General features: G+C 46.7%; 5 protein-coding genes across 5 annotated transcripts; 3 read left to right on the top strand and 2 right to left on the bottom strand.

Moving 5' to 3' along the window:
* Positions 1–1,380: 1,380 nt before the first annotated feature.
* Positions 1,381–3,815, bottom strand: CLUP02_12639 (uncharacterized protein; the record flags this gene model as incomplete). Its single annotated transcript, XM_049291603.1, has 11 exons — positions 1,381–1,420; positions 1,504–1,673; positions 1,752–1,778; positions 1,971–2,032; positions 2,093–2,240; positions 2,414–2,542; positions 2,769–2,910; positions 2,967–3,071; positions 3,164–3,364; positions 3,421–3,479; positions 3,525–3,815. 11 exons carry the CDS (start codon positions 3,813–3,815, stop codon positions 1,381–1,383), a joined length of 1,374 nt encoding a protein of 457 aa, XP_049148749.1.
* A 567-nt stretch (positions 3,816–4,382) lies between these two features.
* Positions 4,383–8,945, top strand: CLUP02_12640 (uncharacterized protein; the record flags this gene model as incomplete). Its single annotated transcript, XM_049291604.1, has 6 exons — positions 4,383–4,553; positions 5,239–5,349; positions 5,814–5,907; positions 6,009–6,123; positions 6,286–8,881; positions 8,934–8,945. 6 exons carry the CDS (start codon positions 4,383–4,385, stop codon positions 8,943–8,945), a joined length of 3,099 nt encoding a protein of 1,032 aa, XP_049148750.1.
* A 239-nt stretch (positions 8,946–9,184) lies between these two features.
* Positions 9,185–10,689, bottom strand: CLUP02_12641 (aldehyde reductase II; the record flags this gene model as incomplete). Its single annotated transcript, XM_049291605.1, has 4 exons — positions 9,185–9,504; positions 9,605–9,733; positions 9,871–10,266; positions 10,434–10,689. The coding sequence occupies 4 exons, from the start codon at positions 10,687–10,689 to the stop codon at positions 9,185–9,187; spliced, it is 1,101 nt and encodes a 366-aa protein (XP_049148751.1).
* A 2,142-nt stretch (positions 10,690–12,831) lies between these two features.
* Positions 12,832–15,009, top strand: CLUP02_12642 (uncharacterized protein; the record flags this gene model as incomplete). Its single annotated transcript, XM_049291606.1, has 1 exon — positions 12,832–15,009. One exon carries the CDS (start codon positions 12,832–12,834, stop codon positions 15,007–15,009), a length of 2,178 nt encoding a protein of 725 aa, XP_049148752.1.
* Positions 15,010–23,974: 8,965 nt separating this feature from the next.
* CLUP02_12643 (mannosyl-3-phosphoglycerate synthase) lies at positions 23,975–25,381 on the top strand (the record flags this gene model as incomplete). The annotated part of the gene is made up of 1 exon (XM_049291607.1): positions 23,975–25,381. One exon carries the CDS (start codon positions 23,975–23,977, stop codon positions 25,379–25,381), a length of 1,407 nt encoding a protein of 468 aa, XP_049148753.1.
* Between the last annotated feature and the right edge of the window lie 417 nt (positions 25,382–25,798).

Consider the following 25,798-nt stretch of genomic DNA (forward strand, 5'->3'; position numbering starts at 1 on the left):
AAGGATACGATATAAATCCGACGTAGTACGGTATAAAGAGCTTTAAGTATATACTAGCGGCGCTATAAGCGTTCTATTACTAATACTTAATTACTAAGGGTCCGTTATAGAACCTAGATATATAAATAGAAGCTATTATAGCTAGTAATTCGCTATTACTAAGGGACGACGATAATATAATAGTAGTAATTACGGCTATAGATTCGCTAGAATAAGGGGTAATTAAGAGGTTTATTTTTTAGCGCTACGGATAGCGCCCTCTAGTATAGAGGGGGGGGTAATATTACGGTAGTAGGCATTAGGGCCCCTATGGGCCCCGTGGCTCAGCCTTAGGTTACGAGGCTAAGCTCTTAGTAGTTACGTAACGAGCTAGACTACTAGGCCCAAAGGGCTAGCTCGCTAGCTTCTACCTACTATTCTGTTTTTTCCCTCTTTACGTTAAGTCTTTAGTTAATTAGGTTAATATAGCAGCGTTCCGACCTGCTTTAAGTTCCCTTTCGTAACACTATTAGGACCTCTAAATCCCCTCCTCTTTTGTTAAACCGTCCCCTATACTATATTTTTAAGTAATACCCGGGGGGTAGTTAAGGGAGCTACGAGGAGGTTATTTAGATCGCGGGCTTAAGGTCGTACTTATAAGATCCTCGTAATAATAAACTTTTTTATATATTATAAATCTCTTAGCTTAATAACTCCTATAAGGTCACCTTCGTTACTAAATAAGAATATTTATATTTAGAAATCCCCTTTTTTAATCGCGCGGTACTCTTTTATACCGCACTTTTATTAATTTAACTAATTAATTTTTAATTACGGGCTAGTTACGGAAAAATCGTTTAGTAAAAAAGCTACTTAGGGTAATAGTAAAAGGCTAGTTACTTAAGTAGTTCTGTTAATTAACGTAGTTTAACGTAGTAAACGTCGACCTCTCGTAAGTAATAAAGGGCTACGATTACTTAATTCCGTACAGTATTTAAAAATTGCCCCCTTTTTTATTTATTTTTATAAGGTTAATTAATACGAATCTCCTATCCCGTACGGTATTAGGAGGTCGTCTTTTTTATATAGCGAGATACCTTACTAATCTACGATAATAAAATTTAATTATTAATTAGTATTAGTATCCCTATAATAAAGTAGTTAGTTCGAACCGTAGTTAACGAAGAGATTAATTAAACTATATAAATATCTACGTAGTAAGTATAAAAAAGAGGTTCTAACCGTAAGTTAGGCTAGCTACGATAATCGTAAATAGGGCCCCTAATTAGCCCCTGCGCAGTCGGCTATATGCCGCGGTCGAATTAGACTTCTAATCCGACAGAAGAAGAGTGTCGTTGGCGATCAATAGGACGACACCCCTGGTTAATTACCTCTAAGATGTTAACTGTAAATGCTGGTACGGGAGTTGCGGCCCCCCTCGCTTGTCTGAGTTGTTGTGACATGTAATGTAACGAGAGCCTCTTGCCCGTCCTTGTCGAGTGTTTATGCCGGCATGGTACCGACCCAACAGGTGAAGCCGTGTATTGCAAAAGAAGACGCTTACACGATGTTGAAAATAACATCACAGCAACCCCGTTTTGAGACTTCACGCTGAGTAATGCCGGGGACAATAATCTTTCGGCCCCAGGATGCATGAAGAACGCGTGGTCAGCGGGGGAAGGTGACTTTGATAACTGATAGGCGGATAGAAGATGGAAATAGTAAGCATGTGTGGGTTAAGATTGGTTTAAAAGTGTCGATCTGCCGCAAACCGCCCGTCGGGAGCCGAATCCTAGGCGCTAGTGACACATGAGCCTTTGAAGTCGATGGCGCTAGGTATACGCGCGGCTAAATCGTTTCTAACGGGCAGCAGCAGCAGAAAAAAAGAAACATAGTTCCGGAGAAGCAAAGTGCAGAATAGACACGTGTCGATGGGTGGGCAGATGGAGTTTAGAAATATTGGAGATTTCTTGTTAGCGCGATGCTTCCACACTGCAGCCAGAGATCGTTCGTCTCGTCTCGTCTCGCCGAATAGCGCCGGCGATGAAGTATGCTGTTGAGTGTCGGCTCTGGAGTCTACTTGCGTAAGGTTACACTCAAAGGCTTGGTGAACAGGGCATGGCCTGGTAAAGGATGGTTACTTTTGGGTGAAAAGATGGGACGGGTTGGATCGGATGATGGTCGTTGTGGCATCTATGACGTGGGTTTGGGGAAATTCGGAGCGCCAAGCAGGAATTCATGGAATAAATCATGAGGAGTCGCTGCCGGCATGGAAGCAGGGGGGTTGAGGGGGATTGAGTTGGTACTGCGATGATCCTGACTTGAGTGCATCTACACGCATTTAGATATTAATGGATTGAGGATGCGATTTTATGGTAGATTGGAAGACTATGAATACGGAGTTTGAGCCCTCTTATCAATAACCGACCCTCACATCGTGAGCGCTGATAGGTATATACTGAGCAAAGATGAGAGTATTCTCAACAAGCACCGTCCGTTGTAGTCGATGGCAGAGCGGTACGATTCCAGCCTTGATGTTGGAAGCGTATGTTGGCTCACGGTCCTACATAATGTCATGGATAGCTTGTTTTTTTTTTTTTCCTTGTCTTTGCATTTCATTCCATAGTAAATTAATTCTGGTGACGGTTGATGTTGTCAGGTGACCTGTATTTCTTTCAAATGTACCCGAATACACGTCGGAATAGTGTCATTATTTTGAAGGCTATGAGTTCGAATGAGTTTTGTCTTACATCCCTTTTCATTTCAATTTTAGTCGTTCAGACTCGCACAAATCGATGCAGATTCATATCGCTCATGAAGCTGCCGCCAAGCAGTGGAATGAACGATAACGAGACAAGCGATTCCGATTGCGATCGGGGACTTGGCCCCCAAAGGACGGGACGGGCAGCTGCGGTAAGGTATGCAAAGTCACTCGTTGGTCACTCGAGAAATGCAAGCAGCAAGGGTCTGTTTCTATGTTTGGAAACTGAGCAAAAAAGACAATCTCGAATTTGACATTGTGGCTGAGCAAAGCGGGCTGCGCAGGGAAAGGCGAGATACCCGAGTGGATGACCTTTGATTGAGTTTTGGGACTTTGTGGTGTGAATGTCATTCATTGCCAACCAACACCCGGGCCGCAAGTGATTGGTTAGGCTTGGAGAGTGAGTTTCTCATGGGAATTTACAGGATCATTCTCATCTTTTCATAGTGAGACGAGAGGGGGATGGAGTGACTGATATCACGATGGTGGTCAGTGCAGTTTACATGGAATCTCATAAGAAGAAGCATGAAAAATGAAATGACCGTATTGAGTACGGATGATGGGGCACAATGGAATGCAATGGATGAAAACAGGTGCCTTCGATTGTGAGATTGAGAGGGGCCTCTGGGGTCAACGGTCGGACAGTGGCGTAGGCTCCAGCGATCCATCCAATGCCTTACTGGAATTCCTTCATGGATTTCTTCTCCCTTACAGGGGCAGGACATGGGGGCGGGGTGTTCTGCACCAGCAAGCAGCCACCAAAGGCCCTTACGCAGTAACGTACCTGATGAGGTGGTGGATTTGGAGGGATTGACTGCAGCGCAACGCTGCCGCCTTGTCTGTGTCGCGACATCACGTCTTCTAATGCCAATCTGAACCTTGAATTACTGAGATGGTGAGAATCATTGGCTGCTTCGTCTCGGCCAGATGCATCGTCCCGTTTTGTTGCTCTCCGTGCATGTTGCCGCGTCGCATCTAAATAAGGTGCCTTGGGAAGGAGCCAGGAAACATCCAGCGCGCCTTCCAAGTTTCTATCGAGTTGTTGTAGAACGGGACGGGTAGCAAGCGAGGCCATGTGAGGCAGGACCGACCGACTCTTTGGGCCTTCCTTCCCGTAATTCGGTAAAAAAGACAGGAAAAAAAAACGGCAGGAGGCAGGAAAGCGCGATGGTGAAGCTCCTGCTCTTTCTGCTTCTGCTTCAAGAAAAATAATATCTTCTCAATGGAAGCCTTCAACCTCACCACATCAGACTTCTTCGTCAACCTCACACCTGATATTATTTTTCCGCCCACCTCATCCAGATTTTTTCGCTTGGCGTTCTCGTCAAGCGATTCTTCCTACCTTACCACATCGACCGACCTATCCATCTCGCATTCCGGAGCATCGATACCCAATTAACGAGCCTCCATCGCCAACAGTGTTTCGACATTCGTCCACCCGTCCCGGTATGCGCCACTCGATCCCGCGGGTTCCTCCCAACTCTGTTCTAGCTTGATTCGGCCGAACTCTCATTACCTTACCAAACGAAAACCCCTGCTGTCATTCGAGAACAAAATATGTGGTATCCGTACTCAAAGGGTATGACACCCTTCGAAAGGTGCAAAGCCCGATGGGCGATGTACGCGCGGCTTGGCCAGGGACATGCGCCGGGTGCCGTGCGAGGCCCACACTACAACGGCCGCGGCACTAGAAGCGCTAGTCGCGGTGGAACAGCCGCTGTGTCTGGACCACATTCCATCTCCGAGGGTCAGGTACAGCTTTCACAAGGAGGAGGACATGAGCAAGTTGGTTTTCATCTGGGAAAAGCCCTTGGTAAGTTTCACCTCCCTCCTTTGCCCTCTTCCATCTCCCTTTCGTGGAGACCGCCTCATTTATCAAGCCGGGAGCCCGAATGACCCCCGAACCGGAAATCTGCTGCTGCTGCTCCTCTACGGAGCACCTACTCTTCTCTGCCTACCAACACCACGGTTCCATGCGTCTGCCATAGCCAAGCGAAATACGTACAGTCCAGCGCGCAAGGACTTGACATCTTTGCGCTTCCTGGGTGTCATGTGCACATGTCAGAATTCCAAAGAATTCCATATCACTCCTCTGCATTCAACCACACTTGCTCTCTGTCTTCGGATGGCCACGGGCTGCCACTGCCACGCCGTCTGTTCATGCTGGTCAGATGACATATCCTAGTCACTGACGGAATGGACGGCCGTCAAAACGACGAGAGAGGTCTCCAACGCTTATTGAACGTCTTACATGCCTCATCCTGGAGCGGCCCCCCTCGATTACCTTTCGGTACCTGATCCTCGAGACCAGCCCACCCCCCTGCTCCGCCCACTGTCAACCCGGAAAGTACAGACGAAGTACAGTACCTGTCGATTCTCGAAGCCGCAGCAAGGAGCTGCACAGCGACATACCGACATCAGCATGGCCATGACCAAGAGCACAAAAAAAGACAAAGGCTTGTTGCTCTTCAGCTCATCCGTTCCCTCTGCTGCCACAGCGAGCTAGCGCCCGTGCTGCGGCTTGGGCGGTGGAGTACCATGGGCACACTCGACGACTTGCGACGAGACCAATGACCCCTCCTCCTCCTCCTCCTGGTATAACTTCCCTGGTCAGTCCCGCTTTCTGGGCGATGGGACAAACAGAAGGGAGTTCCCCCCTCACTCCTGGCCCGAGAGAGAAATGCAACATTGGCACCTGGCACGCCTATCCGAAGCTGCTCCCATGTTTCACTAGCCGGCTCGCGCACACAAGAGAAAAGGGGACACTCAGCTCTTTCTGCACGCTAAAAAGAAAGGGCCCGCCGTCGAGAATCCCAGATGCTTTGAGCTTCGACCTGGACTCTCCACCCCGCTTCCGGACATCCTCGCCCTGCGGTTCGAGACAGAGAGCAAGTGAAGGCAGACACAGTTCATAAGAGGACCCAAGGACTTGGATATTCTCTCAAGCCCATTCCGACATCAGCTCAGCTTTTATTGATCGTTTTTGATTACCTACTTTTTTCTTCGCCAAATCCCACCCCACTCAGGATTACTTTCCCCTCCCGCACCCTTGCCGGGCGTACTTGAGAAGCAGATCAGCCCGACGAAAAGCAACAGCCAGCAGCAGCAGCAGCAGCAGCAGCAGCAGCTCCTTTTTCCGGGGGCTCCAGAAGGCGACCGGCCCAACTGTCAGCAAAGAGACCACCACGCAGAAAAAAGCTGGCGGTGGCTCCAACCTAAACGTCATTCGACTCAACCCCCGCTGACTGATATCCTCCTATTTATGCAGGTGCACCTCAGCCCAAAAACACAACCGACGAGATGCCACAATTCGGCGCAACCTTCGTTCCTGGAGGGTTCGATGACTACTACATGCCCGAGGTCATTGCACCTGCTCCTCAACGGTACGCGTATTCCCTCATTTTAATCTTGGCGGATCGACCATGGGTCCCTCCTTTCCCGCTGGCTGGAACTGGAGATGGGGCCGTTTTTGGCGCCGCTCCTTGTCTTTGTTCCGTCCCTTTTCCTAACCCGATAGCCTTATGCTGACCGCACCTCTCCTCCAGTGTAACGCCTCAGGTCCCCCAGAACATGCAAAACGACCTTCAGCGCATGGAACTTGAAGCCCGCGAAGTCTCCCCGAACCGAGCAGCCGTCTCCAGCAACAACGTTACCAACCGACACGGTCGTGAGCCGTCCCTGTCCTCTGTCCTCAAGCCAACCGATTCTGGTGCGCCCTCGCTGCCGCCGAAAGGAGGATCCGACGCCCAAGCCGGCGCACCCCCGACCGACTCCTACAGACCCTTCCACGAGAACAGCGCGAGCGACAACCCTCATAAGATGCGGCCCAGCGCGGCGCCCTCGTTCTCTCCTTTCCCAAAGCTCACAGGGGACAACGTCCCCCCGACGGACGAGGAAAAGGAAACGATTTTGTGGAACGCCCGCGAGCATGTCCTGCACTCGAATAATGTTTCTATGCAGCTGTCATGGGCTCGCGACACCTTAGCTTGGGCTGAGATTGTTATGGATGCCAGAAGCCGAGACCCAGAGAGTGGCCGCCAGACACCAAACGTCGAGCACGAGCTGCGCGTCGACGCAATCAACATTGTCAACTATTTGGTGGGCCAGGAACATCCCGAGGCACTCTTTATGAAAGCAAAGTGGCTCGAGTTTGGAAAGTTTGGCTGCAGACCTGACAAGAGAGATGCGTACACAAAGTACCAGCGCGCGGCAGAGCTTGGCTACGCGCGTGCGGAGTATCGTCTGGGCATGCTGTTTGAGAACTCGAACGACTACAGCAAAGCCGTCGAGCACTACTACCTCGGTCTGCGACTCAAAGACTCGGCCGCTATGTACCGCTTGGGCATGATGAGTCTGCTCGGCCAGCACAACCACCAGAAAGACTACCAGCGAGGTCTAGACCTTATTAGGGAGGCCGCTGACCTCTCGGACGAGGATGCGCCGCAAGGGTCATATGTCTATGGGATGCTCCTCGCCAGGGACCTTCCTGACATTGATATTCCGGAGGCTCTGCTTCAGACGGACCTGCACCAGGCCAAGATGTATATCGAGAAAGCCGCGTACCTTGGCTTCGCCAAGGCTCAGTTGAAGATTGGTCAGGCCTACGAGCTTTGCCAGCTCGGATGCGACTTTAACCCGGCGTACTCGCTGCATTACTACGGACTGGCCGCCCAGCAAGGACAGCCCGAGGCGTCGCTCGGTGTGAGCAGATGGTTCCTGTTCGGATACGAGGGCATTTTCAATAAGAATGAACAGCTGGCCTTCAAGTACGCTCAAGATGCTGCCAACGCCAAGTTGCCGACTGGAGAATTTGCCATGGGATACTACTACGAGATTGGCGTTCATGTGCCCAAGGATCTCCGCCAAGCCAGATTCTGGTATGAAGCGGCCGCTGACCATGGCAACAAGGACGCCAGAGGCCGAATCGATGCCTTGGATCACGAGAAGAGTCTGACCAAGGCCGACCACGAAACTACGACGCTGACGAGAATCAAGTCGCAGCATGGCTCGCAGCGCGGCAAGAGGCCTGATCGCTTCAAGCAGCCGAATACCATGCCGACTGTTTCCGAGAGCACGCCGGTCACCCCGACCGATGCCCACCCCGGCTACCCGTCTACGTCTGCCAAGACATCTCCTCACCCGTCGCCCAGAGTGCACCCTAGTTCGGCGCCGCACGACACCGTTGACTACCCTGACCCGTCACGACCCAACAGCATGGGCAACAGGCCAGCCGCATTCACCGTTAATCTCGACTCCAACCTTGCAATCCGGCCCAAGTCGGCTGCTCCATACCCAGAAGACGATCGCCCTGCTCCGCTCAACCTGAACAGACCGAAATCAACGGCACCGTATCCCGAGGATGAAATGCACCACGGCGGCGGCGGCGGTGGCAGGGGCGCTGGACCTCAGCTCTCCCCTCACTACGGTGGTGGTCGTCCCGTCTCTGGCCCGCACTCCGATCGCCCCGGTAGTGCATTTGGCATTCGTACCGGCCCCGGTGGTCCTCCGGGACCTGCAGGCAACGTCCGCGCTTCACAGTCAATGGGCAACATGATTCCGCCGGCCGGTTCGGACCCGCGCGGTCGTGTGCCTGTCGGAGGACCTGCAGGATATCGCCAGCCGAGCCCTGGTCCCGCCGCGCGGCCACCCGGCCAACCATACCCAGCGGCAGGTGGCCTTCCTCCTAACCCAGCCGCGAACAGGCCGCCCAAGCAAAGCCCGTACCCTCCGCAGCAGGGAAGCTATGGCCCGAGCGACTACGGTCAGCCTACGCCGCCGCCTGCGCAAGCTGGTAACTTTGGCCAGCGAACATCATCCATCCCCCCTGATGCTCAGTATGGATACGGAAGAGGAGCGGCACCTCAGCGGATTGACTCGATGCCGCTTAGCCCTTCAGGCCAACCGCGTCCCGGTCCTGGACCGGCGGGTCAGCCCCGGCCTTTCCCCAACCGACCAGACCTCGCCGATCAGCCGGGTCGAACGGGCAGTGCGCCGCCCTCATCTCAGCCGCGCCCACAGCAGCAACCCAGCCCTGCTCCTAGTGCTCAGACTATGCCCCCTCCCAAGAAGCAAGCGACAGGCCAGGGACCTGCCACCTTCGAGGCGATGGGCATTCCTAAGGGGAAGGATGAGTCTGACTGCGTAAGTGAAGCCGCACTGTTGTTGATGAGTGCACTGCTAACTTTGCCGATAGATCGTGATGTAAATTTCTCTCTCTGATACCAATTTCACTTTACGACACGATGCCTTTCAACTTTCCAAGCCTAGCATCGGGGGTTGGCTTCAGCGCGACTTGTAGATATACAACATTCCCTTGGGCTGATGAGACAGCCAAGCGGCAGTCCGACAGTACCCCAAGGACAATTGAAAGGCTTTTGAGTTCTCCAAGATACGACCCGGTGAAGCTCGTCCATGTGTCCATTCGCCTTTGACTTCGTTTCGACATCACTTTGATTCCGCCTCAGCCGCTGCATACTGCTCAGCCAACGGCGCCAGGCAATCTTTCAAACTCGTCCAGCCCTTGCCACTCTGAAGGCATTCCATCAGCTGAGTGGCTCTTTCGTTGGCAATAGTGCCCTTGTCGGAGGGGAGATCGGGAAGGTCGTCAGGGAAGGTTCGGTCTGGCTGGATTTGGCGGAAGGCGGCGAGGAGGTCGTTGATGTTGAACTTGCCCGCGTAGGCAATGAGGCGTTCGGATTGGATGTCTGGGAGGAGGAGTGCTGCAATGTGGATTCGAGCTATATCGATGACATCGCAGTACCATTCTGGGAGGGGTTAATATGGGATGCGGAGGGTGGGGTTTATGGTTGTTTAAGTATTTTGAGTGAGGCAGGTCAGAGCCGCAGGAGGGGATCGTGTACTTACGAGCTGGGAACATTGCGACGAACTCGGGCGTGACGTTTCCCTGCCAAAGAGGTCGCATTGCGCCAACGGCAGTGGGGAAGCCTTGGTGTTCCGGGAGGAGGACCTTGCCCAGGGCGGCATTGGGCACGACTATCGATTATTCATGTTAGGCCCGGGGAGGTGAAAGAGGAAGACACCGGAACAGAAAGAGGAGGACAAGGAGATATGAAGAGTAGAAAGATGGGAATTGGATACAGAAAGAAAAGAGAATATATCAATGAACATACTCGAATTCAAGACGAACTGAGGCTTCTCCTCCTCATACCACTTCCACAACTCCAGCTCGGCCCTGGTCTTTGCGGCGGAGTAGGTGATGTACCCGCCCGCCATGCCCTTGGGCCCCTTTCCGGAGAGGGCGATGGCGACGGCCTGGTGGTTGTACGAGGTCGCGTCGACGGTGTAGGGTTCTCCCGGGCGTGGCATGGCGGCTGCGCCCGAGGAGGAGGTGTAGATGAAGCGTTTCACGCCGGGCTTGTCTGGGGAGTCCGAGGGAGCGGCGAAGCGGGCTGCGGAGCGGAGGATGGAGAGGGTTGCGTTTACGTTTGAGGTTATTGTTTCCTCGGGGGTTGGGCCGTTGGGGGAGAAGTTCATTATTGCTAGGGTGTGGATTACTGCGTCGGCGCCTGGTTGGGGTTGTTAGTGTGATCTGTTCAGAGCCATGGTTTGTGAGACGGGATTTGAGGTTGAGTGAGAGCCGAATTCTTTCGCCATACTTGACGTGAAGATCAAGTTAGAATATCACGCGTGTATGCGTGACTGGGTATGTGTGAATGGGAATAGACGAACGCACCATCGACGACGCTATCAAACGCCCCGTCCTTCTCGACGTCGGCGACCTCGTGGAGGGTGAATCTTCCGGGCCCGTAGGTCTTTTCAAAGTGGGCGGCTAGCCATGCTGTTTTTGACGGGGAGCGGACGGTGCCGCGGACGTGGTGGCCTTGGAGGAGGAGTTGGTTTGCGATGTGGCTTGCGATGTAGCCGTTTGCGCCTGTGAGGACGATTGTGGAGGGGGTTGGCAATGCCGGGTTGGGGATGTTGAGCGACATTCTGTCTGGGTGTTGGTCATTGGGCTGTGGTGGTTTCTTGGGGAAAATCAAGGAGGGTGAGGAGAGGTGAGGTGGTGGTGAGCTTGGGGGTTCATGATGATCGTGATGGGGGAGCTTGAAGTTATATGTCTGATGATGGCTCCGTAGAAAGGAAGTGGTGTATAGAGGTCGGACTTTTGAGGGGGGAGAATTCTCCGTCTTGGAAGATGGAGGAGAGCTGTGATTTCTCAGCTTTTTGTCGTCATGGAAGAGATTGGGAATGTTTGGTTGGTTGCAAGTAGGGGAGAGGCTTGGTGGTTTGTGTGGAAGACGGGATGGGTGATGGGTGTAGTTCATCCCACCGGAGCCGTTCGCGGGGCCGGGCCGAGGGGAGGTGGGGAGTGGGGGGGGGGGGGGGGGGGGGGGGGGGGGGGGGGGGGGGGGGGGGGGGGGGGGGGGGGGGGGTGGGGGGGGGGGGGGGGGGGGGGGGGGGGGGGGGGGGGGGGGGGGGGGGGGGGGGGGGGGGGGGGGGGGGGGGGGAGGATTATGTGAGCATTGGGCGGTAGACGGGAGCCGGGATGGGTTTTGGTGCATTGGGTTGGCAAGGAACCTTAGTCAGGTACCTGAGGAAAGGGATAGGGTTGTGGGGGTTTGGAGTGCTACAATGACGATGGTTTGGGCGCTTTCGTGAATTCTTGAGATGGTGTTGGTGATGTGATTGGTGTGAGTGAGTCTGATGCACCAGGCGCCGTCATCGTATTTTCGTAGTAGACTGAGGTACTACGAGTTCCTACTTGGCTTGATACACGCCCGGATCTAATTACCTACACTCCCTTTTTACACTTTGATCTGGATAGCCAGATCTTTGTTCTGGAGAGCCGATGCCAGGGGTTGCAGCAGTCCTAGATCATCAAAGATTGATCACATGTAAATCTCTTGCAGAAACGTCTGAAGAATGGAACGATTGGTGACTACTAAGTGACTGTACAATCCCACATTCCAACATTTCTGTATTCGATGCTGAGATTGGTCTGTTGGTAGCAACCGGCTGTGGCTGGATCCAACTGGCTCCATCCAATCACTTTCTCCTATGTGATGTCTGCTGTGACGCTCCAACATCTCGAAGCTTGGTAGTATCGATCCGCGGTACCAAGTGAAAGTTCGATGAATGGGAAGTATGGAAACCGGAGAGGTGCTGAAGTCATGTCACGCGTGTCAAAAACGACAGCAGACTTCATTTTTCCAGTATTACCATATCACTAGCGCAGAGTTAATCTATGGAGTTGACGACTACTTCATGTGTCTTTGGAATTTCTAACAAGAAACGAGTACCTCACAATTGAGTGTAACAGATGGTCGTGTAGTAAAGCAATGTATAGAACAGATACAGTACAATGTAGTGGATGAATCTCACTTAAGCTGCAAGACCCGGGAGCGTGCCCTTTCTTCGGCGGATGATCGTGAGTTATGGCTTCTTGTAAATAGTAGTTCACCCAAGATCGATGGTTTCTCATCAATTCTTCATCCTCCATTATTTAATCTGATTTGACGATGTGCTTCACTGCGAATATTCGGTGCCTGGGGCAACTGTCGTAGAGCAAGCAGGCGGGAGGTGCTTCAGTCTCACTTCCTTTGCCTTCATACTCATCCTCATACTCACCTTCACCTACACCTTCATCTTGGTATTCACCTTCCTCTGTGTTTGCCTCGACCTCAAGGCTCCAACTACTCTTCAACCTCGAGCCCTCACCTCGCGAAACTTTCTCCCATAACAACCCAAACGCGTGACGCGACTCTTTCTCATCTAGACAGGAGTTCCCTCTCTCAACTTTGACTTCATCCCCTTCATCCCTCTCCTCAGCGCAAGAAATTCCTTTCTGAATTTTCTGTGCCCTCTCTCACCACACTACTAACCGCGCAAAAGGACATTTCTCACCTTCTCATCAGTATGTTTACCTCCCCCCATCCACACCTCCCTATCGCAACTTTCTTCACTCACAACTTTCTTTACTTGCGCTTCTTTTACAATTTACCTTTACTTCTCTATAACATCCCTCACGCTCCTCTTCCTCACCTCATTCCCATCCTTTAATACATATTTCTACAGGAATACTGAAAAAGAAAGCGATGAACTGACAGAACCCGGGACAGGGCACGCTAAGCATGGCTCATTACTCTCGGAAGCGACCTGCTGCCGTCCTCGATGAGAGCGAGGATGACTATGAAGCGGGCCAGCGCTCCACTAACGCCTTCAAAAGGCGGGAGCAAGCTCCAGCAAAGGCGCCGACTAGACACATGGTGACAACCATCAGACACTCTGAACAGGCAGCCCACCAAGCCATGAGAAAGGAGATCATCCACACCCCTGAACTCAGCGACATGTACAACAACATCATGCACACGGTCACTACCACTCGGCAGACCGAAGGCCTTCTGTTGAGTGCAAACACGTACCATTCAACCACCAAGTCGGTCTTGAAGAACAAGGGTCAATCAGAGATTGTTGACCTCATGCGCTATCTCAAAGCCGAAATCTTTATTCGCCTTGACAACTGGCGTGCAAAGCCCTTGGCGGATTGGTTCAACATGGTGCACGACGCTCGTCTGGAAAAGAAGTTCAGGAACAAATACTGGGCTGCCAATCAGAAGGCCAACATGAGCAGCATTCCTTTCTTGTTCAGAAAGATCAGAAAGCCGCTCATAAACTCCAACACCCAGCTTGCCGACGTGTATTTCGTGGAAGCCAGAAAAATCATGCGCCGTTCTGTCTGGGTTCCTGGACCTGAACATCCCATCATCCAAAGTGCCGTTGCCATCATGGTGCGAGCCGATGAGGATCCAAACCTCAAGGAGACTCAACCGCTTATTGTTCAAGTCTGGATAGCCTGGTGTCTTCTTCAAGACGACCCTTGCATTGAGACGAGCTACCTCGCCACGATGATTCACGATCGTGCCAACAAGAACCCCGAAATTAGCACATGCTTTGCACACGAGTTTGCCGCCTTGCGCAGGGCCAAGAGCGCACACTCTGACTATAGTGGTTACAGCAAATGGCTGCATATGCATGGAAGATGCCACATCATTCCCTTTGAGGAGTTGATCGCGAGAGAGATCGTTGTGACCGTGGCTGGCGGAGTTCAGTATCCTGCCAACAACACCAGGCAGAGCGGTAAGAACACCACAAAGACAAGTTGGACAAAGACTCAAATCACTGACAATGAAAAAGGCAATAACTATCAGGGACAGGCGGGTGCCAGAACGTCACTCACCAATCGGGATCGGAGCCCAGAGGAGCTCTTTGAGCCTCGTTCTCTCTCTCATCCCCGGCGCCGCCCCCGTGAAGAGACTCGACCTACCACGAACAATCAACAGTCGAGCCAGCAAAAGAAGGAGACTGCCTATGGAACTGAGGCAGGAAGTTCCGGCAGCCTCCATGGATCCACCTCTCGAGCTCAGCCCGGTGGTTTAAAATCTTCTCTGCCAACCTCTTCATCGTCAATCTCTTCTACTCTGATCTCAGCTAGAATTCCTTCAGCTAGAATCCCTTCCGCTCGAGCTTCTGCAACCCAACTTTCCTCAGCTCGAAACACTTCGGCAGAGAATATCGCAGCTTCCGCTTCCACCGGTGCCGCAGCTCACATCACCACGACTCCCACCACGACTGCCCCAATTCCGGCAACTCCCACCAAGGCAGCTCCTTCAACCGCAGACGCAGCTACCATGACCATGGCGGATTTGAATACGACCAAGCCATTGACCCAGGCTGATGTTGAGCGAATCATCCACGGGATGCTGGAGTCCACCAAATTGCTGACTGCAGCAAGCCAGCCTAACAACTCGCAGGTTGTCACCGCCGCAGACCTGGAGGCTTCCGAGAAGAAGGTGCTTGCCAGTGTCGGCAATTTGATTCACGCTAAACGCGACGAGAGACTTGACGAGATGCTGCCGGCTATCGAGAGCGCCGTTGCGAAGATGCGGAGCCACTTGGAAGCAATAGATGACGCCATTCGCGAGATTCAGAAGAAAAGTCTTGAAGATGACGTCCGTGTTCAAGCCGTGGAGGTCCGATTGATGCAAGCCAAGATTGACATGGAGATTACCAAGCGTCAGGTATCGTCTTTCGAGAAGGCTTTGGCAGCTAAAAGAGCCGACAACAAGGAAGCCATCAAGAATCTCAATGGCGATATTCGCGTCGGTCGGTTCAAGCAGGAGGCCTTGGAAGAGGATCAGCAGAACATTCGAGACGACATGAAGATAATCATGGACGACATCCGAAGCATCAAGGAGAAGCAGGATGCTCACGAAAAGTCTCTGTTGGTATCCCTATTACAGGGTAGTTAGTTCGAACCGTAGTTAACGAAGAGATTAATTAAACTATATAAATATCTGCGTAGTAGGTGTAAAAAGGAGGTTCTAACCGTAGGTTAGGCTGGCTATAATAATCGTAAATAGGGCCCCTAATTAGCCCCTACGTAGTCGGCTATATACTACGGTTAAATTAGACTTCTAATTTAATACTAACTTTCTCTTTTTTTTATCGATTTAACTACTATAGTTAGAAGTATAATTTAACCTCGGGCCCGTTTACTAAGTCGTCTCCTTTTCCCCCTTTTCTCTACTTTTTTTATATAACCTATCCCTCTATTTATATAATAACTTTTCTACTACTTACGAATTACTCTAATCCCTTATTTAGTACTACTTTTATAAAAGCGTCTATAAAGTTATTTTTATTATTAATTTAACGGATCTTAAGCATCTCGCGCCTTTCGTACGATTACTTAAGGGCTATAATATCGATTATAAGCCTCTTTTCTTTTATTATTCCTAATTTAACGAGGTATTCGTATAGTAAGTAAGAATCTATATAAATAACTATTAGAATAGGTAGAAAGTTAATTCGATTAGTAATCTTTTTTAGCGTTATTAAAATCGTATAAAAGAGGTTAACGCCGTTAATTATATTATAAACCTCTAACGCTAATATACTTCTTATTACTCGCTTACTTTTAGTTAATAAGTAATAGATTATATTACTATATATAATAAATTCGCTCTTACTTATACTCTCGTTAATTAGGATAATAATATACCCTAATTACGAAATAAGGTCGTTATTATTCGTAAATAACTTATTAACGAAGACGTAGAGCTTATTAGTTATAAGGTCGATTAGGTAATAAACGAGACCTCGATTAAGATTCGTTTATTATTACTTAAGCCGCTTATTAAGTACCTCGACGTCTTATTTAGTTAGATCTATAGCCTATACTACCTTAGTATAATTAAAAGTTGCCTCGGGCTAATAAATACTTATAATATATACCCCTTATATAAGCTTAGCCTTATACTACTTTTTAATATTAATTACGTTTAGATTAATAAAGTTAATCTTCTCGCCCTACCCCTTTTATTAAAAAACGACGGTTTCCTTTTTAATTATAAGAATCCTACTATTAAATACTAAGGGGGTATTTATTATAAGGACCTCTTTTAGCTTTATTACGAAGCCCGCTTTTTAAAGCTCCTTATCCTCCTTTTTTATAAAGTTAATATTAGATAGGCTTAATATATTATCGGTCTATATTTTAATAATTTTAAATTAGTCACCTTCGTACTCTATAACTAATAAGCACGGGTCGTACGTAAAGGTAACTATTAATAGTTAATTAATATAAAAATCGTAATAAGTAGCCTACTAATAGGTGCCCAATTCTGCGAACCTATATAGTAGCTTAAGCACTTTAATAATCGTACTTTCTAAGTACTTACTAGCTATTTCCTTTAGTAAATAGGCTAGGATTTTCTTTATAAGCCCTGTGGCCGATTAAGTATAGGCCTAGGTAATATTACGGCTCTAAATCTCGTATCCCTTCTTCCGTAATAATACTATTAATACTATTATTAATCGTTAACTATAGTGCTATATAGTAGGCGATTATATAAATAGCGTTGCCTTTTTAACGTCGCCGTATCCCTAAATTACGTATCTAAACTTCTTATATAGCTAGGGTATTCCTTTCCCTTTAATCTTACGAACTATTCGTAATTTAAATATACGGAGGTTTATATATTTTTCTAAGTTATATAGGATAAATCGATAGACCCCTCGATCGTAAAGAGTGTCTATTTTGATAAGATCTAATCCCTTATATAGCTTTTTAATAGTTATAATTACGCCTTCCTTATATAGTTTAACCGCTAGCTTAAAATCGGCTTTTTTTTTTATTATATAAAAAGTATTAATTACCTCGTTATTAAAAATAAATTGCTACGTTAGGGCTTGCTATTATAGTCTTTTACGACGTCTCGCTAGTAATATTAGTACCCTTTTAATAATTTTCTCTTTTTCGTCGTTTATTAGTATTATTATAACAATTTCGTTAAGGATGATTTCCTATACCTCTATTGCGGGTTATATAGTTTCCCCTAGCTCTTCTTCTTCTTATAAGTTAGAAATTACCTCGTTAGGATCTATATAATACGGTCTAATTACTATAATTAATACTTCGAGTAGTTAGTTACGATCTCTCGTAACTATATAAGAGCGCTCGTTAACGGAAATTAACTTATATAGCCTAGCCTATTATTAAGTAATTTCGCGCTATACTCGTATATCCGAATTTAGTAATATATTTAAATTATCCCCTATATTAGGCCTATTGCGCATAGTAATTACCTCGTTAACTTACTTTTTTATATTTACTTTACGCAGTACTCGTATTATTTTTTTAATTACTCGGGCTCGTTAGCTTACGCTTAGTAATAGTAGCAAGGCTAAGGTCGTTCTTAAATATACTCTAAATACTAATAACGTTAGTATAAGTCCGTTAGGCCCTATAGTATCGTTATAGTATTTAAGTACTATTTAGAGGCATTCGTCGTTAGTAGAATCCGGATTTTCTTTTTTAATAATTTTAAACGCCCTTTTTAACTACTAGTGTGCCCTTTTTACTTTTTTAATACTATAGTGCGCTTTAATAGGTACGACTTTTAGCTATATACTATAGGCCGTCGTATTATCCTTAAATTCTACCGACTTAAAGCTAATACTAACGTCGGTTTTAATACTATTTAGCGGTCCTTAGTATATATTAATCTAGCTTTTTTATAGGGCTGCCTACTCTATCTTTACTTATAGATCCCGGAGGAATTGCCCTATTTAGAAAGATATAGCTATATTAATTATATATAGTACTAATTAACTATTTAAGTAGAAAATATTAATAACGATTTCCTAGTTAAAGTTAAGCTTATTACGTAATTTAAACTTAAATTTGCGTAAGCTCTATATATTTATTTAGTATTAGTAGTATACTTTTATTAACTACTCTAGCGCCCCTATTTCGATATTATTATTACTTAATTACTTTAAGAGGTTATATAGCCTCGTAACTAACGGGTGCCTAAATCTCTAGTATAATTTTCTAAGCTTACTTTTCGTTAGATAATTAATCGACTTCGTATCGTTAGTAAGCTTTATAAACGTATACCCCTATCGTCGTTTAACTACCTCGAAGTGCTTATTATTAAAGATTCTATTCCTCGTATTATTAAATATAATACTTAGTCGATCTATATCTTTTAAACATAAGAGAAATAGGGTATTAACGGGTAAAATATAAAAAGTTATCGTTCTAAAGTACGTCTCTACTTTTATTATACTTAGGGTAATAATTTCCTTACTTAGGCCGAAACTAATCCTCGTAATACTTACTATCGACGTATTAAGCGTTATTAATACGATCTTTTATAGTACTTAGAATTGCCCTTTTCCTCTAGTTAATTATTACGATACCCTAGTATTTAGGATAATCCTATAGAAATCGTCTAGGCCGTACCTTTTACTCGTATAGAATGCCTATACGAGCTTAGTATTCGAAGGATCTAGGTAGTATAAAAAAGACCCCTCTAGCTACCCCTAGATTTACTTAGTACTATATTCTTTTTCTTTAGATATTAAAATAAATAGCGTCCTCTCCTTAATCGTTAAGAAAATAGGCTTCGGCCCTATTAAATTCGCCCTTTTAACCGCCTTTATATCCGTTATTTAAAGGACCTTCCCTTACTATTTATAAATAAAAGCCTACTTATTAAGAGCTTTTACTACCCTTTATTCATTTAGCCTCGTATATCCTCTAGAGGCTAACGGGGCAAAAAAAGAGTAGTTAATATCTTCGATTTCGTTATAATCTAATTTATTAATATAGGGGGTAAGATCTTCTTTATTTTCCGAATTTTTTATAGAGGGTATATACTTTAGGCCGCTACTTTAGCTACCGTTACTAAGTTCCGTGCCCCCGGATCTACCCTTATATATAATAAGGAATTAGTTAAACCGACGAGGGCTAGTTTTACTATCTACTACCCTTAACTTTTTATACTATTCGTACGATTTAGTACGCTCTTCCTTAGAGTAATTACTTAACTAATATTTATCCTTTTTATAAATATAATATTATTTCTTCTATTACCCTGCCCGTAAGTTAAATCTTTACTTATTTAACAAATCTGGGCCTCTTTACTAGCGATTGCTATATCTAGCCTCTTTTCTTTTTTTATTATACGTTTAATCGACTTAATATTATTAATAAGGGCCGTTATATACCTAGAGGTAGGTTTAGCGCAGTATTCTTATTTTAATATTAAAGCTAGATTTTAGCTTTAAGTAGAGCGTCTCGTAGTCTTTAGGTACTTAGTATAGGGTAATCTTTACTTTTAGTATACGCTAGACTATAGTATAGAGATATTCGACTTTTCGCTCGTTTATCCCCTATTTAGCTAAGTTTTCGCTAGCTTATCGATTCGATCGATAAGCTCTTTAAGGATCTCTACTCGCAATTTACTTTTTATTATCTTAATTATAAATACGAAAGAAATCGCTCGTAGCTTAGATAGGAGCTTTAAGTTCTTATTATAAGTCTCGAAGCGGCTTTAAATTACGTTAATTATATTAAAAAAGTCGTTTTAATCGAAATTACGTACCGCTTTATAATAGTAATTAAAGGCTTTGCTTATAAGTACGATATTAATTACTAAATAGTACTAGTATTCCCTAATTCCGACTTTTTCGTAATAATTATAAAATATCGTTAGGGTTTCTTATAAAACCTTATACTTCCCCCTAGAGTATAATTTCTTTTTTAAAAAGATCTTTTTAAGGTTTATAAATTACTTCGTATTTATTATTAGATTTTTAATATTTATATACGATCCCTGCGTCGCTACGTATTATTAGTAACTTCGGGTCGTTTACTTCTTTTTTTATTAGCCGATCGGTACTGAATTTCGTATTAGTAGCGGTAACGAGTTATAGATTAAAATAGGCGGAATTATCGATTATCGTACTTTTAGTACTATATTTTACCCCGGTATATCCTTTTATAATAATAAATTTCCGTTAGTAATTATAGGGAGGAAATCTAGGTCGTTTACCCTTTTTTTAAATTCGTTAAAGTAATTATACGCTCTATTAACCTATACCTAGTTCTATAGTACGAATTCCTCCTCTATAATTATTACTATTAGTATTTCGTATAGCTCTTACGATTATAATTACGCTAGTAATACCCCTCGCCCGTAAAAGAATTTATTAACTACTTTTATAATTCCTAAGCTTGCGCTCGCGAACTATTTATCTAGCTAATAGCTAAGGTCGTTTATAATCTTATAAAATAGGGGTTACCCCTATAGCCCCTTTTTTTTATAAACCTTAGTTAAATAGATTAATACTACGTTAATTTACTCGCCGTTAGGCTAATCCGCGATTTTATATATCTACGTCCCCTAATAGTCCGAGTTAATATTTATTTATTTATAAGGGATTAGGATTCTATTTAGGATCGGGTTTCGTCCTCTCTTTTTTTACCCTAACTCGCTAAGGGTCGTGCTCTAACTTATATTTATATTAATAATTATTAGTATATTTAATCTTAATAAGGATATATTTAATCTGCGCGTAAGTCGTAGTAAATCCGTACTTTTATTACTTAATAAATTTATTAAGGTCTAAGAGATTCCCGCTTCTTCTCGCTATCTCGCTACTACTCTTATTTTTATTATTTTTAGTAATTATTACTACCTTTCTAAATCGCTAGCTATCGTACTTACTAAGATCTTCCTTTTTATTTAATAAAAAAGGGTAGGTTTTAATAGTTCTTTTTAATAATAGTAGCGGCAGACGTTTATATTATTATAAGAAGATATAGTAATTAGTCTTAGGATCTTTATTAGTTACCGATTTCCGCTATCCCGTATACTTCTAGCCTCTTAAGCCTCGTGCTCTTTATAATTTCTAAATAGCTTTCTTAGTTAATTTCCGAGATCCGTAATACTCTTAGCTTAATACTATTAGGACCTCTAAATCCCCTTTTCCCTCGTTAGACCGTCCCCTATATTATATTCTTAAATAATACCCGGGGGGTAGTTAAGGGAGCTATAAGGAGGTCGTTTAGATCGCGGGCTTAAGGTCGTATTTATAAAATCCTTATAATAATAGACTTTCCTATATATTATAGATCTCTTAGCTTAATAACTCCTATAAAGTTACCTTCGCTACTAAATAAGAATATTTATATTTAGAGATCCCCTTTTTTAATTACGTAGTACTCTTTTATACCGTACTTTTACTAATTTAACTAGTTAATTTTTAATTACGGGCCGGCTATAGAAAAGTTATTTAATAAAAAAGCTACTTAGGGTAATAGTAAAAGGCTAATTATTTAAATAGTTCCGTTAATTAATATAGTTTAATATAATAAACGTCGACCTCTCGTAAGTAATAAAGGGCTACGATTACTTAATTCTATATAGCATTTGAGAATCGCCTCCTTTTTCGTCTACTTTTATAAAGTTAATTAATATAAATCTCCTATCCCGTATAGTATTAAGAAGTCGTCTTTTTTACGTAGCGAGATACCTTACCAATCTATAATAATAAAGTTTAATTATTAATTAGTATTAATATCTTTATTATAAAGTAGTTAGTTCGAACCGTAGTTAACGAAGAGATTAATTAAACTATATAAATATCTACGTAGTAGGTATAAAAAGGAGGTTCTAACTATAGGTTAGGCTGGCTACGATAATCGTAAATAGGGCCCCTAATTGGCCCCTGCGCAGTCGGCTGTATGCTGCGGTCGAATTGGACTTCTAATCCGACAGTCTCAGACGGCTACGATGAGCGAGTTGCGCGATAAGACCGTCTCCAGCTCTCAGTTCTCTGAGGACGGCAAGAATACCGATTCCATCACGTGCGCCCCCTACGCTCCCACGCCGAAGAAGGGCTCGTCCACTCGAAAGAAGTGAGTCAGTATTCGAACTTTGCTTGTCTATCCTCGTAGCCTACAGTCACTGCACCGGCTCGGACAAAGTCACGAGATGTGGCATAACACGAGGAAATGAAGGGCACCAACGACTTGACGAATGATGTGAGAGTACGATTGAGATGACGACAATATCACTAGCAGCGAGGCTTGGCAAGACGAATACCAGTACAACCCCGACCTGAGCAACGACTCCTTTATCCTTGGAGAAGGGGTGAGAGATTTGGCTGGGGATGGAGGAACTGGCATATCGAAGGAACAGGGACTGGTCATCACTGGGAATTGTGAACGTTGGCGTTGGATGTTGGTTTGATTGGCTGTACGGAAAACAATGGAACGTAACCCTCGGTCCTGGCACAATTGTAAGATAGTCTATGATGAGCAATTAGGAGAGAGAAAGACAAGAAGACCCAGTTGCTCGTTACTCTGACGTTCTATCACACCGAGTGAGGGGGTGATATGGGACGATGTAATTTGCCAAAAGACTGAAGGAGCTCAACGAGGCCAACTCGAGTGTCAAGCCACCCCTGGGCCTATCATCTAGACCCAACGACTGTGCGGCGGAAATTACTCAGCACAGCAATGAGATCATTGGTTCCCTAAGGCGAAGCGGAAGTTGGAACCATTCAGGCACTTTTTGAATGTGGTAAGACGAAACCAACAGCCGCGGTGCGTGGCTGTGTGTGTGTGTGTGTTGTGTTGGTGAAAAGGAGAGAGCCACAACCGCGCCCAACTGGCCCGTGAGAAGAGCCACCCCCAGTTCCCCCAGTACAAGGCTCTCTCGCACTTTTTCGAACTTGAGTCAAACCCATGGCATGGGAAACCAACGCACGTGAGATTTTCGGAATGCGCCTAGATTGCTAGGATCAATTAAGTTCTGAGTTTGGTGGCAGCCAATGTGATGGTGTCTTGACAGCGGCTGTGCCCGTCTTGCTTCACTTGGGCACTTTTGATGCGTACAATTTCGCTTTTTCAGAGCTGCGATTTGTAATCTGAATAGTTAACTGATATTCAGTTGCTCATAATTACTCTTCTTTCGCTTCTCGCCGGTGGAAATTATTCGGAAAACATTCTTTGTTGTAAATGGCTTCGTCTGTTCTACCCACTTACACTTTTTCAGCAGGAGAGAGGCGCAGCGTGTAAAGACCCCTGTCGAGATATGGCCGGTGTTGGAGGTCGCTTGTTGGTCACTCGGACTTGACGTAGGTTGAATGCAGTGCAGCACGCTTTCGATTCTACATCATTTTCTGACAATCCCGGTTGCTTCCTTTTTTCCCTTCGCTTCTTGCTCTCTCCCCTTTCCTTTCCAACCCCCTGTCAACGGAACACTTTCTCCATACAATGCAAAGTTGACGAATAACGTTGGGTCCCCTTCTCCAGCGGGAAACGCAGCAAACGTGGGCCTGCAACGACCCTTTAGGCAAATGCGAATAACAGGACAACCTGCCGGGACCTGACCAATGTGGTGGTACAGCGGACGTGATGAACGACAGTCTACCCGTTGCCGTTGGGGGCCTTTTTGTGGTTTTGCGAATGAGGTCTCGATATCTGGCCTACCTACCTGGGTAGCCGGATTACGGCCGTTGGAACGCCCAACCGTAGTCTGACTGACTGACTGTCTGTCTGTCTACCCATTCTCTTTACGCTCTTGCTGCTGTTGGTGCTTTTGCTTGGGTGTGGACAACGAACCGGGCCGTTGGATCACAGGGACAAATGTTAATACATATAAGGATGGCCTACGAAGGGGTCTTGCTTGAATATCATGGAAGAAGAAGGTAAGAGTCACCAAGCTCAACTGCTCTGAAGTCTGCTCCAGTCAAGTACAAACACCTATTTAACCATACCGATTTTTGTTTGAGTCCAGTACACCCTTCTTCTCCAGCAGAGCAAATCAAACTCGAATCACATCTCTCAATTATCTTTACCCTACCTTCCCTCGGCTCAAGCCGTCTTCTGACTCTCTCACCCTCACTTTCCACACAATGAGACTTACACGGCCTTCCCGCTTCGAGCGCCTCGGCTCAATACAAATCAACGAGCTACAGCGCGTCATCGAGCTCGACGCCGGCTCAGGACGCAGCACCTCCTCCAGCCTCACCGTCTCGCGGGATGATTTTCTCGCCATCGAGTCGCGCATGGCCATCGTCGTGCTCTGCATGAACGAAGAGTTCCGCACAATCGAGTCCGTCTTCTCGGGCATCCCGCACGACTGCCTCATCGTCCTCGTCTCCAACAGCAACAGGACGCAGGGCGGCTACAACGACCGGTACGAGACGGAGGTCAATATCCTACAAAACTTCTGCCGCGAGGCGGATCGCTTCGCTATCGCGGTGCACCAAAAGGACCCTGGCGTCGCTGATGCGTTTGCGGCGGCGGGGGCTCCTGAGTTGGTGAGCGACGGCGACGGGCTGGTGCATAGTGGTAAAGGGGAGGGGATGCTCGTCGGCATGGCTGTCGCGGCGCTGATGGAGAGGGAGTACGTCGGCTTCGTGGACGCCGATAACTATATCCCCGGTTCCATCAACGAGTACTGCAAGAGTTACGCTGCCGGGTTCCATCTCTCGAGGGCGACGGCGGAATATGCCATGGTCCGGGTGTCGTGGAGCTCCAAGCCCAAGGAGCGGAACGGGCGGTTGATGTTTGATCGGAGGGGACGGAGTTCAAGGGTGGTCAACGAGTGGTTGAATAATCTCCTGCAAGAGTTCTCTGGCTACGGGACGGATTGCATTACGACGGGGAATGCTGGAGAGCACGCCATGACGATGAGTCTTGCGCTGAAGCTGAGGATGGCGAGCGGATTTGCCGTCGAGCCGTATGAGTACCTCTACCTCCTGGAGCAGATGGGCGACTTGGACCATCATCATCATCACCAGAACCACATCAACCACCAAAGACTCGACGACGACAATAACAGCGACACGCTCTCAGACGCAAGCAGCCCGATATCTCCGTCGTCAATGTCGCAGCTCCTGTCGCCTCCCGCCTCGCCCGTCAGCCTTGGCGGCGGCAGCAGCAGCAGCCGGAGCAGCAGCAGAAACAGCAGCCTCGGCCGCAACCGCAACCGCAGCAACGGCTCGCGGCAGCAACACGCCTCGGTGCAGATCCACCAAATCGAGACGCGGAACCCGCACCTGCACGACAACAAGGGCGATGAGCACGTCAGCGACATGCGCGCGCAGGCGCTGCACATGCTGTACCACTCGCCCATGACGCCGGCGCCGATGAAGGCGGCGCTGCGCAAGTGGATGGAGGACGAGGGGGTGTTGGCGGTTGGGGGGGAGGTGCCGCGGGAGCGGGTGTATCCTGCGCTCGGGGAGCTTGATATGGCGAGGCTCGCGGGGTTGCTGGGCGGGGAGAGTGTGAGGAGGATGGTTGGGGGGTTTCCTTGACCATTCCATTTATTGTATTGTGCCTTTCTTTTCTTGTAGTTCTCTTTTATTTCCTTTGTCTTTACTCTTATAGATACTTAGATTCTCCGTTGAGATAGACATAGCGTTCTGGGGTTTGGTTTTGTTGCAGCTTAGGTCTTTAGCATTAGATAGATATCACCAATGAACAAGAGATACCATTTCGTCTTGACTCTTTGTCTCCAATGTGTTATTGTCTACAACTTTCACGAGTAATGACGACAAGACAGTATAATTCTGACAGAAGTCAAGGACTGTCAAACGGCCGTAGCCGTGCTTCTAGAAGAGGGGGGTCGGTAACTTGCATCGGGTCACCTGCCTTCTGACGGATGCGCTCCGGGTTTCAGTGTGTCGAGAAATTTAGGAAACCCCGTTTAAATCCGGGACACGCTATATTCT

This window comes from Colletotrichum lupini, chromosome 6 (assembly GCF_023278565.1).
Source record: "Colletotrichum lupini chromosome 6, complete sequence".
In the NCBI taxonomy this organism is placed as follows: Eukaryota; Fungi; Ascomycota; class Sordariomycetes; order Glomerellales; family Glomerellaceae; genus Colletotrichum; species Colletotrichum lupini.